Raw genomic sequence first — 17,188 nt, 5'->3', positions numbered from 1 at the left:
TCCCTCCCTCCCTCCCTCTCTTTCCTTCCTATGGGTCTCTGCCTCTCCTGATTCTTGAATTTGTCTTTGTCTCAGATTGTGCTCTTTCTGGATGGCCTCTGTCCCTCCCTTGCTTCATCTGTATCCCAGTATCTGTCCCTCTCTCCTCCTTCTGGGTCTCTTGTTTTCTCTGGGTGGGATAGCCTCCTTTTTTGCCTTTCTCTGTCCCTTTAGGGTTCTCTTCTTCAGGGTCTTGTCTCCTCCTCAGGGTCCTTGTCCCACACACAAAGCTTTCCTACTCCACAGGCTTGGCCCCCTCCTCTGGATCACTGTAGGTCTTATCTCCCCATTGCTCTTGCTGTGTGTGTGTGTCTGTCTGTCTGTCTGAGACAGTGTCCATATCTGTGTGTCTCTCTCTCCCTCTGCTTTCTTGAATCTTCCCAGGGTTGCTCTCGCTTCCTGTCCCTCTGTCCTGCCCTCAGCTCTCCAGCTGCTCCAAGTCCCATCCCTCCAATATGCTTTGTCTCTTGCCTCCCACTCCATCTGGACCTCTTGTCTCCACCCTCCACATTCAGCCTTCAGATCTTCACTCTGTAAACAATGGATTTGTCCCTTGAGAGGCATGGAGAACACACACACACACACACACACACACACACACACACACACACCATGTGCAGGTAAAATGTACCTTTTGGAGTGGTTCCTGCAGAGGGGCCACAAGGCTCAGCTGTAGTCTTGATCCATTTTCTCTCCCAATAGAGCTGCTTTCCCACAGCTCCCACAGAGCCACAGAGGGCATATCTGGACAACAGTCCTGGGTATTGACTGTTTCCTGCATGCTAATTCTCACACCCAGGTGACCTTTGATGTGAAGGTGGCTGTGGCATCTGTCTCACATCATGGAGCCCCAGTCTCTGCCCAGACTCAGCTTTACACTGAGCCTCACCCACATTAGTACAGCTCCGACCTTGACCCCATCCGGACTCCATCCCTAGCCAAGGTCTGGGTGTGCCCTTTCTGCCCAGTCTCCAGGGCTGTCGGGAAGCATCTCTTCCTCCCCAGGTTCAGGGAATCCCATCCTATGCCTGGAAGGCTTTGCTTCCAGTTCTTAGGACAAGAGTTCAGTCACCCTGTCCAGCAGCTGGTCTATCTACATCATCCATATCAGGTTCATAGCACCAATGTTTCCAACAACCTGGATGTCCCTTGCTTGGTTCCCCACCTTCACCCTGTACTAGCACAGGGCCCATCCTCCATCCATGGCTTTCTCCACACTATATTCACTCTTCTTCATACTGATGATGGGCCACTCCAGCCACCCCCAGAAACTCCAGGGCAGCTCCATGGCACTCCCTCCCCTCCCCTAAAGTGAAGCAAGCTGGTGGGAAGGCAGGGCCTGATATACTCGTGTGGTTTACATCTGAAACAGCTCCTCTACCCAGAAATCACCACTCCATCCCCTGCTCTCCACCCATGAACTGATGGGCCCCATCCCTATTGTTTTCTAAGGAGAACTTGGTTCAGAGATTTGAGACTTGCCTAAGTGAGGACATGGACCTTAACATTGTGGTCAATAGGGCTTTGCAAGGCCACTCAGGTGCCCCACGAAGTGTTCAGAGCTGTAAAGAAGCTTCAAGATGAGTCCAGTCTCATTTTGCAGATGCATAATGGTAAACCTGGCCCATGGCCAAACAAAACCTCAGAGGCAGGGACTTCAGCTCTCCTGCTGGCTCATTTCAGGCATTTCCTAAGTAAAAGGGCTTTTGTTTTGTACCTAGACTTGGTGGCTTAAGACTCTAATTGGAATAGTCTGCATATCTAAATAGAAGGTTAATGTTCAGGGTGCACCTTTTCAAAGGGAAGACATATATTTTGCTATAGAAATAGAGCATAAAGCGACCTGTGCTTGACATACCCAACCATATCCCAGGGGGTCTATTGGATGCTGTGGATGATACTCTCACTCCAATTTTGCGTCCTTTCAGGGGTGGGGGTCCCAAGGCCATTTTCATTTGCTCTCTAGACCTGCTTGGCTCACTGACCTCTTGCTTTTCAGCTAGGCTGCCTATCAGCTAGTAACTGTCACTACCCACAATGTCCAGCTGTCACTCAAGATCTAGACCTGCTTCTATTTAGCAGGTCCAGCTCATAATAGAGCTTTCTGTCTTTGGTCTCCTGTGGGACAGGGATATGGGTGCCAGGGCAAATCTGAGTCAGCATGGAAAGCAGATCCAGAAGATGCTGACAACCTTTCACAGCCTCAGTGGAGCAGCAGCACCAACAGGTTCTCTTACTCACTTGCCACACCAGCCTCCCCACCACTGCCCAAAGATGTCAAGTTCATCCCAGCTATTCCTGAGGACCCACAGCTCCTATGTATGGTTCCCTTCTAGCTAGTCATCTGTCTCAGCTCATGGCTCATCCTCTGGGAGTGTCCTCCAGTTAGCTGCTCATTCTGTCACATTCACTTAGATTTTATTCAGAATGAGCTTTCCTTAGCTGAAAATTGTATTATTGTATGTGTATGATGTGTGCATATAATGAGTATATGTGAACACGGGTATGTGCATGCCATAGCATGTATGTTGAAGTCAGAGGACAATTTTCAGGAGTTGGTTCTCTGCTTTTTATCGTGTGTTCTTTGAATTAAGTTCAGGTCACCAGGCTTGCCCAGCAAGCTCCTTTTCCTACTGAGCCATCTCACTAACCCAAAGCTTCCATTTTTAAACATTACTGACATATTCTTAGCATTCAATAAGTTACACTTATTTAAAATGCACAATGTGAAGTGAAACACAATAGAAATGGTTAAACATGTCATCATGTGCAAAAACAGAATACCACATTTTCAGCAGCATCACTGACCACAAGAGGAGACGCATCTAGAAGTGCACTTGAACAGAAATTTCTAACAACTTTTATTTTGACCTTGATGCCTTTCATCTTTCCTTAGTTTTCATTATGTAAATTTAAATCTTCTAATAGGCATGTGAGAAAAGTGAGTAAGTTAAATGGACAATGTGATGTTTTGACATATGTAAATACCACCGATCACCCCAAGCAAGACAGTGATTGTGAACCTATCACCCCAGTTTTCTCCTGTTATTTCTACCTCTCCTTCCCGCTCTGAGAGACCACTGGATCAGCTCCTATTCTACAGGCTGGCTGCATTTTCTAAAGATTTTGTCAGAGGAATCATGGTGGGCTCTGCTCCATCTGACGTTTTCTCATAGTGCGGTATGCACTGAAGTCGGCTTCACTGTTGGATGCTTCAGCTCCTTCCTTTCTACTGGACCACACTGTTTACCCATTTGCTCACTGATATACATTTGGACTGTTTTCAGATTGGGACTAGAATAAATCCACCTGCTATAATGCTTCCCAGAACTTAAATAAAAACCTAGGGGTAGAAGGGTTGTGGTACTGGGGATCAAACCCAGGGCCTTGTGCATACTAGGCAAGTCTCCACACTGAACCACACCCACCCCACACTGTTCCCCAGCATCTGCCATCCATTTTCTAAATGGTATGCCCTCCCCTCCAGAATAGTTTGGAAGGTCCAGTTCCTCCACAGCTTAGTTGTTTTAATAAATCATTCTAGTAGGTGCGTAGATTGCTTTTTAATTCTTACCACATTTTAACTTATTTATTTTCCATGTGCATATATGTGTATTATGGGGTACATGTGTTCCATGGTGGGCATGTGGAGGTCAGAGGACAGCTTGTGGGAGTTGATCCTCTCCTTCTGCCATGTGGACCCCTGGATAGCACTTAGGTCATCAGGCTTGGAGGCAAGTGCCTTTATCCACGGAGCTATCTCACAGCCCATCTGCAATTTGTTTATGCATATGTGCCTGCAGGTGTGTTCATGTGCAGGAAAACTTCAGGTATCATCCTCAGGAACACCACACACACACAGAGACAGGGTCTCTCATTGGCCTGAAGTTCACCAGTTAGACCACACTGGCTAGTGAGATCCAAGGATCCTTTTGTGACTGTCTCTCCAGTGCTGAGATTACAACAATGCCTGGCATTTTTATGTGAGTTCTGAAGATTGAACTTGGGCCCCTGTGCTTGCCAGACAAGCACTTTCCAGCTGACCCATCCTTCTAGCCTTCTTTGCAGTTTTGATTTGCATCTCTGTAATGACCACTGGTCATTGAGCAACTTTTTGTGTGTGTGTTTGCCATTCATGCATCTTCTTCGATGAAAGTGTCTATTCCTTTGTGTTATTTTACTTATGGGAATTCTCAATGTAATTTCTTTCCTTGTATATTGTCTTTTCCCTTCCCATGTGACACCACCACTAAGCGGTAAGACCCACAGGGCTGGGACCCGGTCTGTCTCCAGTCTGTACACCGAGGATGGGGTCTAGCACTGTTTGGGCAGACAGTAAGCACTTTTTAATTTTTTTCATTTATTCTTTTTTTTAATTTCATGTGTATGCGTGTATTGCCTGCATGTAGGTAAGTGCACTCATGTCATACAATGCCCACAGAGGACAGAAGAGGCTGTCGGATCCTCTGGGACTGGAGTTATGGACAGTTGTTAGCCCCCATGTGCTGGGATTCAAACCTGGTTCTTCTGCAAGAATAGCCAGCCAGTGTTCTTAACCGCTGAGCCACCTCTCCAGCCCCCACACAGTAAGCACTTTTGAAGGCGGGGTTACATGAAGTGGAATTATAGCCCCTGCTCTGCTACTGTGTGTGTGCTTAAACAGGATTCCTCAGCCTTGGTTTCTCAGCTTATAAAATAGGACAGGAGTACTTGCTTGTGTGAGCATGAGGACTCAGGTTTAATCCCTAATACCCATGTAAAAGGCTAGCAATTTGACATATGCTTATAATCCCAGGACTGGGGAGGTAGAGACAGGTGGGTCCCTGGGGCTTACTGACCAGCCTGTCTGGCCTAATTGATGATGGAGAGACCCCATCTCCAAAAGCAAGGTGGATGGCACCTGAGGAATGACATTTAAGGTTGACTTCTGACCTCCACACACAAACAGGCACACATACATAATACACACACACACACACACACACACACACACACACACACACACAAGATCTTGAGGAGCATCCCAGCTCTAATATGGTCTGGGTGTGAGACCACACCCTGAGAGAGAGTCTCTTGAATCCTGAGATAAAAGAAGGAAAAGAAGGATGTGGTGAGGCAAAGGAAGGGAAGAGCAGGTGAGGCCACAGAGACAGAGGAGCAAGCAGTGAGGCCACGTTCACTGAGACTGGATAGGGCAGGACAGACACAGCTGAGGGAGGCTGAGAGAGAAGGCGGTCCCCAGAGAGGGGATCAGGGAGGATCCACAGCTGCTGGCAGGGAAGACAGGTGAGCAGGACCCAAGGCACAGATCTGACTCTGCCACCCACAGCCACCTGCCTCCTGCAGCACGCCATCCTCTCATCTGGGGCCATGGAGCCCTGATGAACTTCAGGAATATTGAAATGAAACTCTTCTATGCATCAAAATATTGAAGCCGTGTTGTCACACTGTGGGCTAGTTGCTATGGAGAAACTCAGCCCTGGCAGCCACTCCAATCAAAAACCAAGGGGAGATGGGAAATGAGCCCCGAGTGGGCTGGTTTAGGGACCGCACTGGGAAGGGGGTTCTCTGCCTAGAGCCAAGGATAGGGAAGACGTAAGTGCCGACAGTGCCCCTCATCCAGTCACGCTTCCCTGAAAAATCACCTGAATTGAGTATTCTCCAATTAGGGCTGCACAGAGCTGATAGGGAAACTAAGGCTCAGGGAAGGGGAAAGACCTGTCTGAGGCCAAAGAACAAGTCAAGGGCGTGCTGAGACCAGTCTCCGCTGTCCTGCTGTGTGTCCAGATGCTGTTTGGCACCATCAGTCTTCACGACCATGTTTGCCAAGTATTTCAAAGTGATCCCTTCTGAGGAATAAGTCAACACCCTAACCTTAGTGACTTCACAGAGTAGGACCAGGCAGGCCAGAGGGAGCCAGAACAGGCTGATGGGGCTTCTCACCCACTCATACTCTGACCACCTGGGCATGGTTGCTGTGTCTTCTCGTTAATTCCAGGTTGACTCACTCCCTGAGCCTCCCTCCTCTGCTCACACCTCTGTGCCTTGCCTGATGTACTCTCTGCCTGAAATTCCATTCTGTGCCCCTTTGGGTAGCATCTTGATGCCCACTATTCACTGGTGTCTCTCTCCACATCTATGTGAGGCCCATCTTAGAAGTCACATATGGACCCATCACAGACCCTCATCTCACTCCTCTTCCCCTGGTACATCACCCCATCTGCCCCATGGGCCTCCCTTCAGAGTCCAGAATGCTCTGTAGTCTTTCCTCATCCAGAGTTATCTTAACTGCTCTCTCATCTGTCTGGAAAGCTTACTCTTCCGCTCCTCACCTGGCAAACTCCTACTTCTTGGCTTTGCAGAAAGGATACCCCACCCACACCAAAGCAGGCACTCTGGCATCCTCCCTCACACCAGCTGGTACTTTTCACCTGATGGCATCACTCACTACCAGTAACTGTGTTTTCCTTTGTATCATCTTGAAGTTTTTGCCTCTTAAGCTAGACTATAATCTGATGATGACATAGACCATGCTCACTATATTCCATGGTGTCCCAAGCACCTGGTCCATGTTAGGAGTTTGATAAGTATTTCAAGGAGTGAAGGGGTGGTTACTGAGTCCCTGCTCCCACCAACTGGATACTATGGAGTGTGAAGCTGCAAGTGTGTGTGGAGAAGGAGCTAATCCTCAGCAAAGATCATCTGTTTTGGACTTCTAGAAAGATCACCCAGTCAGTAGTGTGGAGATGGAGTTCACTCACCTCTAGCATCAAAGAATTCATCATCCGAGCTCTCCACTGAGTCATTGAGGACATTCTGAAGGTGCCAGGGGGCACCGCCGCCCGGGGAAGGGCCACCTGACAAAAGGAACATGGGTGTTAGTCAAGATTGAATATCCCAATATGATAGAGGCAGTGCCACATCCTCCATGTTGAGCGCTCCCCATCTCCAGCCTCCAGTCACACTAATCCTTTCTTACTCTTATTAGTGCTTTCATTTAAGACCAAAAACGGTCTCTGAGGAAGTCTCACAGGGCAAGAGTTAGAAGTGGATAAGAGACTTAGCTAAGGAGACAGTGTATCCGTCAACATAAGCTCAGCAACATTAACAAATTATCTCAGCTGCTTACAGTAACAGTGGTTCACCTCCATTCCTCCATCCACATGAAGGGGCCACCACCTTCTGATGTCACTGTCTCAGAATGAAACTTCAATGTCTAATGAAGCAAGGGAGCACAGAAAATTCTTCTGCTCAGAAATGACACACTCTGTTCACACTTCATTGAGTATGGAGGAGGGGAGCTCAGACATTCTGATGACCACCAAAGATGTCAATCATACACAGCACATGCAGACCAGGGTAGGACTCAGCCCCCAGCAGAGAAGCAAGTAAAGGGGGACATGAGTGAGGGCGAGCCCCATCTCTGCCATTAGCAACCTGAAAGTCTATTCCCTTTCTACCCTTGCCTCAGTTTCCCCCTCTATAAAATGAAGAGAACAATTCCCTGCTAGAGTGATAAGAAATACTGCGTATTTAGTGTCCGGTTCTCAGGAGGCTCAGAAATAGCAGATGCCATTATTAGTATCCACAAAAACCAGGATGCAGGACTAAGGGTCCTCTAGAGCAGGCAGGGACAAGGACACACAGAGAGAATGGCCCGTTGCCCTGAGCTCTGCCCCCACTTACTTCCTGCCCTGGGACCAAGGGGAGGCAGGCCAGGAACAAAGCTGTCCCCACATTCTCTAGTCTTCTCCACTCAGTACTTTGAGGCTGAGGACATGGGACCACCATGAACATGGGAAGCCACCATGGGACCACCATGAACATGAAGAAGCCCTTTGTACATGCAAGCAGATTGAAATCTGAGTCTCTAAATGAAAACCATGAAAGTGATAGAAGAAAACCTGGTAATTTTCCTGAGGACTCAAAGACAGAGGCATACCATTGGTCATCTCAGTATTACAGTAGTAATACCTATATTACAAAAGAAACACCAGTGTTCACTTGTAGGATATGAGCTGACACACACACTCACACACACACCACATACACACACACACACGCACACGTACACACACACGCACACGTACACACACACAGCCATACAAGAGGATTCCCAGTGACTGCTGGAGGCTGACGTTGCACTTTAGGCATTGACATGGAAGGATACCCATGGAGTATGGTTGGGAGAAAAACACACAAGGAAGAACACTCTTTTGACCTCTGCATACTGAGGTGCATGTGCATGTTGGTTAAGAGCTCAGGTTCTGAAGTTTAAAGGCCTGGATTCACACTCAGGCCTTGCCTCTTAGAAGCTGTATGATGTTGGGTGAGTAGCTCCTCCTCTCTGTGCCTCAGTTTCCTCATCTATTCTGTGGGACTAGTCCATAGGCCTTACAAGTATCATGTAATCCTCTGTACCACGCCTGGCATACAGCAAGTGTTAGAAAAACAGGAATTATTACATATATGTACTTCCAGATATTCCAGGGCATTCACCAAAATGTCATTTATAAACGTTACCTCTATGGAGTGAAATTTGCTAAGAAGAGGCAGAAAAAACTCAGTTTTGACACTCTGTATGTAAGTTTATGTGACTATCAAGATTTTAACCTCATTTGATTATTCTAGGAGGCACGTTTCCCCTTATCTTTGGAATTGGATCGTGACTTAAGTGAGGGAACTTCAAGATGTAAGTAGCACTGTTATTTCTTCCCCTCAATGGTCTATAAAATAAGGCTGCATCTTGCAATCATTGCATTTTCAATGAAGAACATAAAAATCACCATGCACTTGGGGTATATCTTCCCTAGGGCAGAGGCCTTGGCCACCAGACACACAGCTCCTGTCCCTACAGAGATCTTGGTGTTTGCATCAGCAATGCCCTTGCCTTCGTTTCCCCATCTGTACAATGAGAAACTTGACAGATTCCACCATGAAAAAGTTGAACTCTGATACTCCCACATGCAGTGGATGTTGGGCACTGAGAGGTGGGCACCTCCCCAGATGCAGTCTGTGGAGAATGTGCTGCAGCCCCAGCTCACCACAACTCCCTGCAGGATGCTGGCACTCACCCTGTGCATGAACAGCTCCTACAGAGACCAGCCCAGCTGTCCTAGAACCCTCCTGCGTAGTGTTCCAGCCCTGCCCACCACAAACTCCCAGACATACACCCAGGTTGTGCTCTATGGTTTGGCACCAAGAGACAGAGTTCATTCTGGGTCATCGAAAGGTCAGAGGTCACCAGAAGCACCAATGTGGAGTCACTTCTAGAGGCAGTCATTTCTGCCTGACACTCCCCATGGAGCCCCTGAAACTTCTGATCCCCTCAGCAGTGTGAGCAGCAGAACAGGTGAGCTCAGGTTCCCACCTTTAGGCCCTGGATTTATAGCAAGGAGGCCTAAGAACACAGACACACCACGACTGTATGTCTTTCTACTATCCATATGGGACTGTTTTCTAAATATGTGTGGAAGAAGTTTGAGCTAGTGCAACAAGAGGAGAAAAAGAAATGAAAAACAAAAATTAGAAACCAAGAAACAACCCTGTGTTTATTTTCAGATCACATGACTGTCTACATAGCAAACCGAAACTCTACAAAAAACCAAAGCCCACTGGAACTATAATAACTGAGTATCCCAACATGGAAGAAATGGGAATCAACATGCAATAGTTCACTGCATTCCTACACACTGACAGTAGACAGCTAGAATGTGAAAATGGAGGGGAAGCACTGATCATACCACAAAAAAATACTCTGTGACTCAAAAAACACATTTAAAATGCTTCCCAAATTTCCATTAATTTAATACAGTTTCTAAATAAAACAGATATCCAGTTCCCAGCACCCACATGGCAGCTAACAACCATCTGTAACTCCAGTTCCAGGGGCTAGAATACCCACTTCTGGCCTCTGCAGGCATTGCATGCACATGGTGCACTTATATACATACAGGTAAAACACTCATACACATAAAAAATACAAATACAAATAAGTAAACAAAATTTAAAACAGATATCCAAGTTATTAAAAACAATCATATACCCTATATTAACACACTATATTAACAAGCTATATTAATAGACAAACATCCCTTGCTATCCAAGTCTACTCCATTTCTAGGAAGCAAGAATTCGGGTAGTAAGTATTATCATCTTTATCTATTCAAGAGCTTGTACGGCTATGGAATCATCTAAAAATCCACTGCAGTCTCTCTGGCTCCTAGGTTTGAACAGCCAGGGATGAGTGACAGGCCTCTGCACACAGAGGTGCCATGCATGGACAGTACATACTTCACTCAAGTATGAAGGCGGAGACATTCCTGCCAACCCTCTGCTTACAGTGTTCTAGAACCTGGGAAAAGAGGAGAGGAAAGCTCTGGAATGCTCATTCACCATCTTCACAGCCTCCCTTGTACCAGCCACATCATCTGAGGTCACAGCAACACTCTGGGGGTTCCATGAAAGCACTGGGGCAGAGAACAAGGATGCTCTATTGGAGGGAGCAAGTTCTCCCAGCTGGAAGTGAGCAGAGAAAGAAAGGGCTGGTGGACATCAAAGGAAGCTTCCATCCAAACACTGAAAGGGTTAGGGGCATGGGTAAAGAAAGGGGGCAGGGTGGAACTTCCACCAAGCTTACATTCTTCAGGGGTTAAGGAAAGCCCAACAGGATCAAATAAACAACACAGTTCACCTCAGTGAGAGACCTGTCCCTTTCAACCCCTCCCTCCACAACTGTCTCTGATGGTGGCTTTACCACCTGGAAACTAGACAGGGGCATGCAGGGCTCTGTGCATCTATTCAGGGAAAGTGAGGAGAGAGCCTCATCTAAAGCACTTGGTCAAGTGCCTAGTTATATATGCTGGACCAATCGAGCAGTTCCCCTTCTCCTGTGGTCCACAAGACCCTTCTCTTTCATGAATTGCCATCTCCTCTGCCATCAAACTATAGCTTTGAATTTCTTTTCAATTGCATATTTTATCATGTTTCTGATTATCCTCCTTGCTTTCAAACTGCATGCCTATATGAGGGGTTTTTTGGGTGGTTTGGTTTAGTGGTTTGTTTTGGTTTGAGACAGGGTCTCCCTATAGCCCCAGTAGGCCTGGAACTCACTATGTAGATCAGGGTGGCCTCAAACTCACAGAGATCCACCTGTTACTGCCTCCCCAGTGCTGGATAAAAGGCATATATCACCATGCTCAGTCATGAGTTTTGAAGGTTTTGTTTTTTTGGTTTTTTTTGGTTTTTTTGAGACAGGGTCTCCCTGTAGCTCCAGCTGCCTGGAACTCACTCTGTAGACCAGGCTGTCCTCGAACTCACAAAGATCCACCTGCCTCTGCCTTCCAAGTGCTGGGACTAAAGACGTGCCACCACGCCAATGTGTACTGTAAGTTTGTTTAAAGACACAAGGTCTTCCCTTCCCTGGGACTAAAACTGTCCAAAACAACCTCTGGGAAGGTGTTGGGGACCTGTTATACACCTAATATAAAAAAGAACCTCTAAAGAAGAGTATGGTAGAAGCAGCTATGCAGCTCGGAGAGATGGCTCAATGGATAAAGGTGCTTGTTGCCAAGCCTGATGACCTGAATTCAATCCCTGGGACTTACAAGGTGGAAGGAGAGAACTTACTCCCATAAGTTGTCCTCTGACCTACACACACACTCTGTAGCCATGTGCCCACACACATACATACAAGCATACATACATAAAATATTAAAATAAACTTTTTAAAAGCAGCAGCTGTCAATTGACTTCTAGATGGGAAACAACAGTCTTCTGACTTTTCCTCCAATATTCTGATTTTAACAAATGGTACAGGTCAGATTGCAAGGAAGAAAAAGAGCAGGAGAGGTCTGAGGAGTTAACTGTTTAGAAAAAGTGAATAACGAGAGCTAAGCATGCTCTTGTGACTGTGTGCATGCTTGCTCATGTGATATGTATGTGGGATGTATGAACAGAGTGCATGGATAAAAAGCCTTTCTGGATAAAGCAATTTATACACAAGTCTGGTATGTCAGAAGGGCAGAAAGAATCCCTCATAATTGGAGCTGATGGCCAAGGTGGACACAAGGGAGGAAACGGACAGTCCAAGTAGGGCCTGTCAAGATGGAAGGTTGAAACAGGTGAGCTTTTGGTCCTTGCCTCCTCCAGGGTTTATCACCTACGTACTTCAAGAAGAAAAGAATACAGACGCCCAAGAGGGTCAGAAAGTCTTCCAATGGAAGGACTTCTGGGGAGGTATTCCAAAGGCTGCAGAGGGTATTTGAGTTGAGACAGGAGGGCATGATGACCCCAGCACAGCAAGGACAGAGACCCAGAAGCACAATCTCCTCCATGCAGGTCCTTGAACTATGTTTCTCTGCATTTTCTGGGTCTAATACAGGATCCCATGCAGAAGAGTCAAGAAATGGTTGACTAAACAGTAAGGGAACAGCAAGGACCCACTGAGGCTGTGCAGGGTGCCAGGCTACTTCCCATGTTATCTAAAATTTCCTAACCAAGCGCTATGGCATGGGTATGACAAAGCCCCACCTTACAGGAGGGAACAGACTTAAACATGGGACAAAAAGCTAGTAAACAGTGGAGGCAGGATTCAAACACAGATCTGCCTGACTCTGGGGTCTGTGCTCAGAGGGCTATGCTAGGTGGCTCCATGTCAGCTCAGGCAGACAATTTCTTCTCTTCACTGCCCACTCTCTTGACCAGTGATAACTGGGCCTTTAACAAGGTGGTTAAAGGTGAGCCCCTGGCTCTTCTTAGGGGACCTGATTCTTAGGGCTTAGCTAGGCGCTCATACTTCTAGAACAATCTGCCCAGCAGGTCTACATATTAGTGTCTGGGTATCCTTGCATCAGTGGGAAAATCTAATCATGTGTCTACTTCCCCGTGGGAAGGTGTGTAGAATGACGTAAGTATCTATCACTGGTCTGTAGGGCTGTAAGTGTTCATGCACATGTGCATGCGTGCAAGCATGTGTGTATGAGTCTACATTCCTTGAGGGGTATGTGCTCCCAACCCACCACTTTCCCTTCCTAGAACTGTTCCTAAGTCGCACCCAATCAGTTGCCAAGCACAGGTGAAAGTTCAGCACAGCACTTGAAGCGTGGGCTTTGGAGTGACACAGCCTGGATTCACTCACTAACTCTATGACAAAAATCAAATTAATCTCGCTGAGCCTCAGTTAGTCTCTAAAACAGGTATCATGAGCTTTACCTCACTGTTAGAAGATTTAAGTAAGATCAGTCACCAGCATGTCCAGCTTACTTCCTGGCCCTAAAGAGGCAGTAGCCCGTATCATCTATAGAATCAAGGTTTGAAGCAAGGGAAGACCAGCTGCAGCCAGGGGCTTCCCCCAGACTATAGCTCTCAGTATGTCCTCCAAAGCTCAGCCTGCTTCCTCCTGAGGACCACAATGACCTAAAACCCACAACCTGCATCAAAGCCAAGGGGATACTCCACCTACCTGGAGAAAACTGACTGCATTCCAGCCCCAAAGTGGGCCTCAGGACAGGGCTGCTCAAGTCACCCCCAACTCTGCCTCTGGACCCATCATCCCACCACCTCGGACCCAGCATAGTTTCCTAGAACTTGTCACAAGCTGAGTTTCCTCTCCTCCATACATGAGCACAGCCAGATATTGGCTCAGATCAGGGGCTCCATCTCAGACCCCACCCCAACAACAGACAGAAAGGCAGACACGCAGATGGACAGGAACCTTCTAGTCTGGCCCAGGGACCCCAGGAAAGCCAAGACTGAATGTAAAACGTCCATCTTAAGGAGGTACTGCCCTGTGTTTAGAAGCCATGTCCAGAGGGGAAGACACCTCACAGGGAGGAGGCTGGGCACAGAAAAACAAGGCAGAGGCATTGGCTGATGCTTCCTAGGCCAGACCTCGAGCCAGATGGTGCCTGGGGGGGAGGGGGGGAGAGCATAGAGAGGAGCTGGAACTGTCCCTGCCTTTGGGAATGCTGGCCCAGGGCACAGCCTTGCTCTGCCCTGCACAGAAAAGAGGGTAGAGAATTTGGCCCTTCGGCTAAATTTCATACAAGTGGAATCTGTCCAGGCAGGGTCGGTGGCACAGGAGGGGACCACACCCACAAGACAGAGACCCTGCAGGTAGGAGAGGTCTTTTGGGGAGAGGAGACCCAAACTGAGCCTCAAAGGAAGTGGTCAAGGCTGAGCAGGCTGAGGCAGGGTAGGGCCATGGAGAGGCATAGCCACAGTGATAAAGTCATTTCCAAGGGACGAAGACCCAGAATTTTCTCCCCCAAGGTAAGAAGCCCAGGATGTCAGGGCCAGGGAAGGGCCATGGAATGTGCCAAGAGCCATGGTTCTAGGGGGTGTCCAAATAGCACACATGATATCTAGATCCCAGGACAGAGCAAAAACCTCTGGGCATGGCCCAGGTTGGCCAACACTGGGCCTGTCTCTAGCCATACCTGCCTGTGTAGCACTGACTGTGATCCAGCTCCAGCCTAGGCCTGGCTGCACCTGAAACTGTCCTAGTGACACCGGTTCGCTGGAACACCTGCGTGTCAGCAGAAGAGAGGGTAACAAGGAGGCGAAGCCACAGTCCTTAGACACCCACCCACCACACACACAGAAGAGTAGGCTGACCAAGCCTGTGCTCTGGTCTAACTCCTGCTCGTCAGTATGAAACGATCAGGCCTGGGGGCCTGCATGCACATGCACACACACAGAAACACAGCACTGCTCCTCACGGCTGCCCTGGGGCCTCAAGAGTCTAGAGACAGCATGCAGAGTGTGGCACTTTATGGAGCCTGGGGGAGGCCCCACAGACAGACTCCGAGGAGACTCGGAGGTGACTCCGAGGGAGCTGCCTTCCTGCCTCCTCCTCTTCTTCCTCTTCTTCCTCCTCCTCTTCTTCCTCCTCCTCCTCTTTTTCCACAGAACTGCCTTTCTCCTCCCTCCAGGGAACCTGCTGGCTTCCACTGGCCTGGTTCCCAGCTCCAATAATTACCAATTACTCTGTGCCTCAGTTTCTCCTCTGAAAAACAGAGATAATGATTATAATTATAACAAAAGTGAAGTAATGGGGAGAATAAATGAATAAATATTTGAGAAAGCTTCAGCATAGTACCCAGTCTTCACTGCTCCCGTAGAAAGGCTTGTTAAGGGACTGGTAAGATGGCTCAGTGGGTAAAGGCAATTGCTGTGCAACTGATAACCTGAGTTCGATCCTCAGGATCCACACGGTGGAAGAGAACCAATGTTCTCTCCTACAAGTTGTCCTTTGACTTCCACATGTGTGCCATGACATGCATGTATACATATACCACACACATATACATATACACAAAAATAAAATGTAAAAATAATAAATTAAAGGCTTTGTTAAAGGAAGAAGTCATACTTATCCGAAGAAGGCTTTTCCTTGCTTCTTTCTTTTTTTTAAAAAAAAAAAAAAGCTTGGCCATGGACAATGGACACTGACTGACCTCAAACCAAGTTATGAATCTGACCACAGACCCAGCCTTAACCTAGTCACAGCCAAGCGACAAGAGCAGGCATAGGAGGAGCCCAGCCCTGATCATGCATGGCACCCAGCCCAGACCCAGCACCACAATTAACTTGCAGGCATGTTCAACATGTGGTCCACAAGCCACAGGACAGCTATGAGTATGACCCAACACAAAATTGTAAACTTACTTAAAACATTATGAGATTTGTGTGTGTATGTATGTATGTGTGTGTGTGTGTGTGTGACATTTTTTTAGAATTCCATTGCTCAGTTCTTAAGCATGAACTTTGTAGATGACAAGTTCATGTCACAATGTCTTTTTGAGACAGGGGCCCTAGCTGGCCTAGAACTCGTTATGTGGACCAGGCTAGCCTCAAACTCACAGACATCTGCCTGCCTCTGCCTCCCAAGTACTGGGATTAAAGGCATCCTTCCTTGCTTCTTTCTTAAGTGGAAACTTCTACCCACAGGGCCCTAGAATGGGAGTCCCTCCCCCCTCCCCATACTCATGGGGCTGATCTCTCTTCTCCCCTTCTTCCACTCTCTCCTAGCCTCTCCTCCCACCAGTCTGGCCCCAGCAACACCAAGTATTGGGAACCTTCCAGGTTTGCCCCTCTTCCTCTCTAGGCCTTTGCTGGGGGCTTCCATCCCCCAACTTGTCCCATTCGCATTCCTGCTGGGAAAAGCAGAAGCCTTCTCTGGCCTCAGGCTGCACTGAACCAGTGCCTGCTTCCTTCCTCAGGGTCCCATCACATCCAGTATCTGTTATCTCCACTAGCTGCCCCACTAGACCAGGGGCTCCCCTGGGCAGATGCCTGGCACAACCCTCTCCAGGCCCATAGCCTCTCCCAGCCCAGCCCTGAGTGAAGAATGTTTTTCTTAAGCTCAGGGTGACCCAGCACAGGGATGACTGCAGGAAGGTTGTTCAAAGAAGAGAGTAACCCTTAGGCTACATCTTCAGGCCCCCTCTGTAGGTAAGGGTTAGTGTTCAGACCAGGTCACACAGAGCCAACTGACCCATGCTCAGCATTGAAGGGGCTGTGCGGCCACCCAGGGAGGGATGAGAGGCCAAGAGAAGCTGCTTCCAGAAAAAGGTACTATTGAAGGAAATCAGTGTTGGTTGGGGGTTGGTTGCTATAGAAACAGTCCTAACTATCTCCTAAAATGCTATGCGTGCCTCTGATGAGCTGTGTGCTGGGCTCTTTCAGAGGACTGTTAGGAGCCCCAGAGGGACTATCTGCTATGGTACCCAGCCTCAGGAATCAGCATCCTGGAAGACCCAAAGAGGCATCAGCTTTCAGGACAATCAAGCAGATCCAGTCCACAGGGAGCACAGCCAAGGACTGAGGCTGAGTCTTCCGGTTGCAGAATCATCCTGACAGCAATTCAGGTCCTTAACCCAACCATGACTAGAATCTTGATCTCAACCATAGCTCAGCCATGGACACTGACTAACCTCAAATCAAGTTATGAATCTGACCACAGACCCAGCCTTAACCTAGTCACAGTCAAGCAACAAGAGCAGGCACAGGAGGAGCCCAGCCCTGATCATGCATGGCATCCAGCCCAGACCCAGCACCACAAATAACTTGCAGGCATGTTCAACCTGTGGCCTGTGGGCCACATGTGGCCCAGGACAGCTATGAGTGTGGCCCAACACAAAATTGT

General features: G+C 48.0%; 1 protein-coding gene across 1 annotated transcript in view; it reads right to left on the bottom strand.

The window, feature by feature from the left end:
* Pitpnm3 (PITPNM family member 3) overlaps positions 1 to 17,188 on the bottom strand; it is a 93,430-nt gene that overhangs the window by 68,245 nt on the left and 7,997 nt on the right. The window contains exon 2 of the mRNA XM_008855654.3: positions 6,801 to 6,896. Coding sequence (XP_008853876.1) covers positions 6,801 to 6,896 — 96 coding nt within the window. The remainder of the gene's footprint in view (positions 1 to 6,800; positions 6,897 to 17,188) is intronic.

Source organism: Nannospalax galili, unplaced genomic scaffold, assembly GCF_000622305.1.
Source record: "Nannospalax galili isolate Female #2095 unplaced genomic scaffold, S.galili_v1.0 scaffold888, whole genome shotgun sequence".
NCBI lineage: Eukaryota > Metazoa > Chordata > Mammalia > Rodentia > Spalacidae > Nannospalax > Nannospalax galili.
This window is presented reverse-complemented; position numbering and strand designations above follow the sequence as displayed.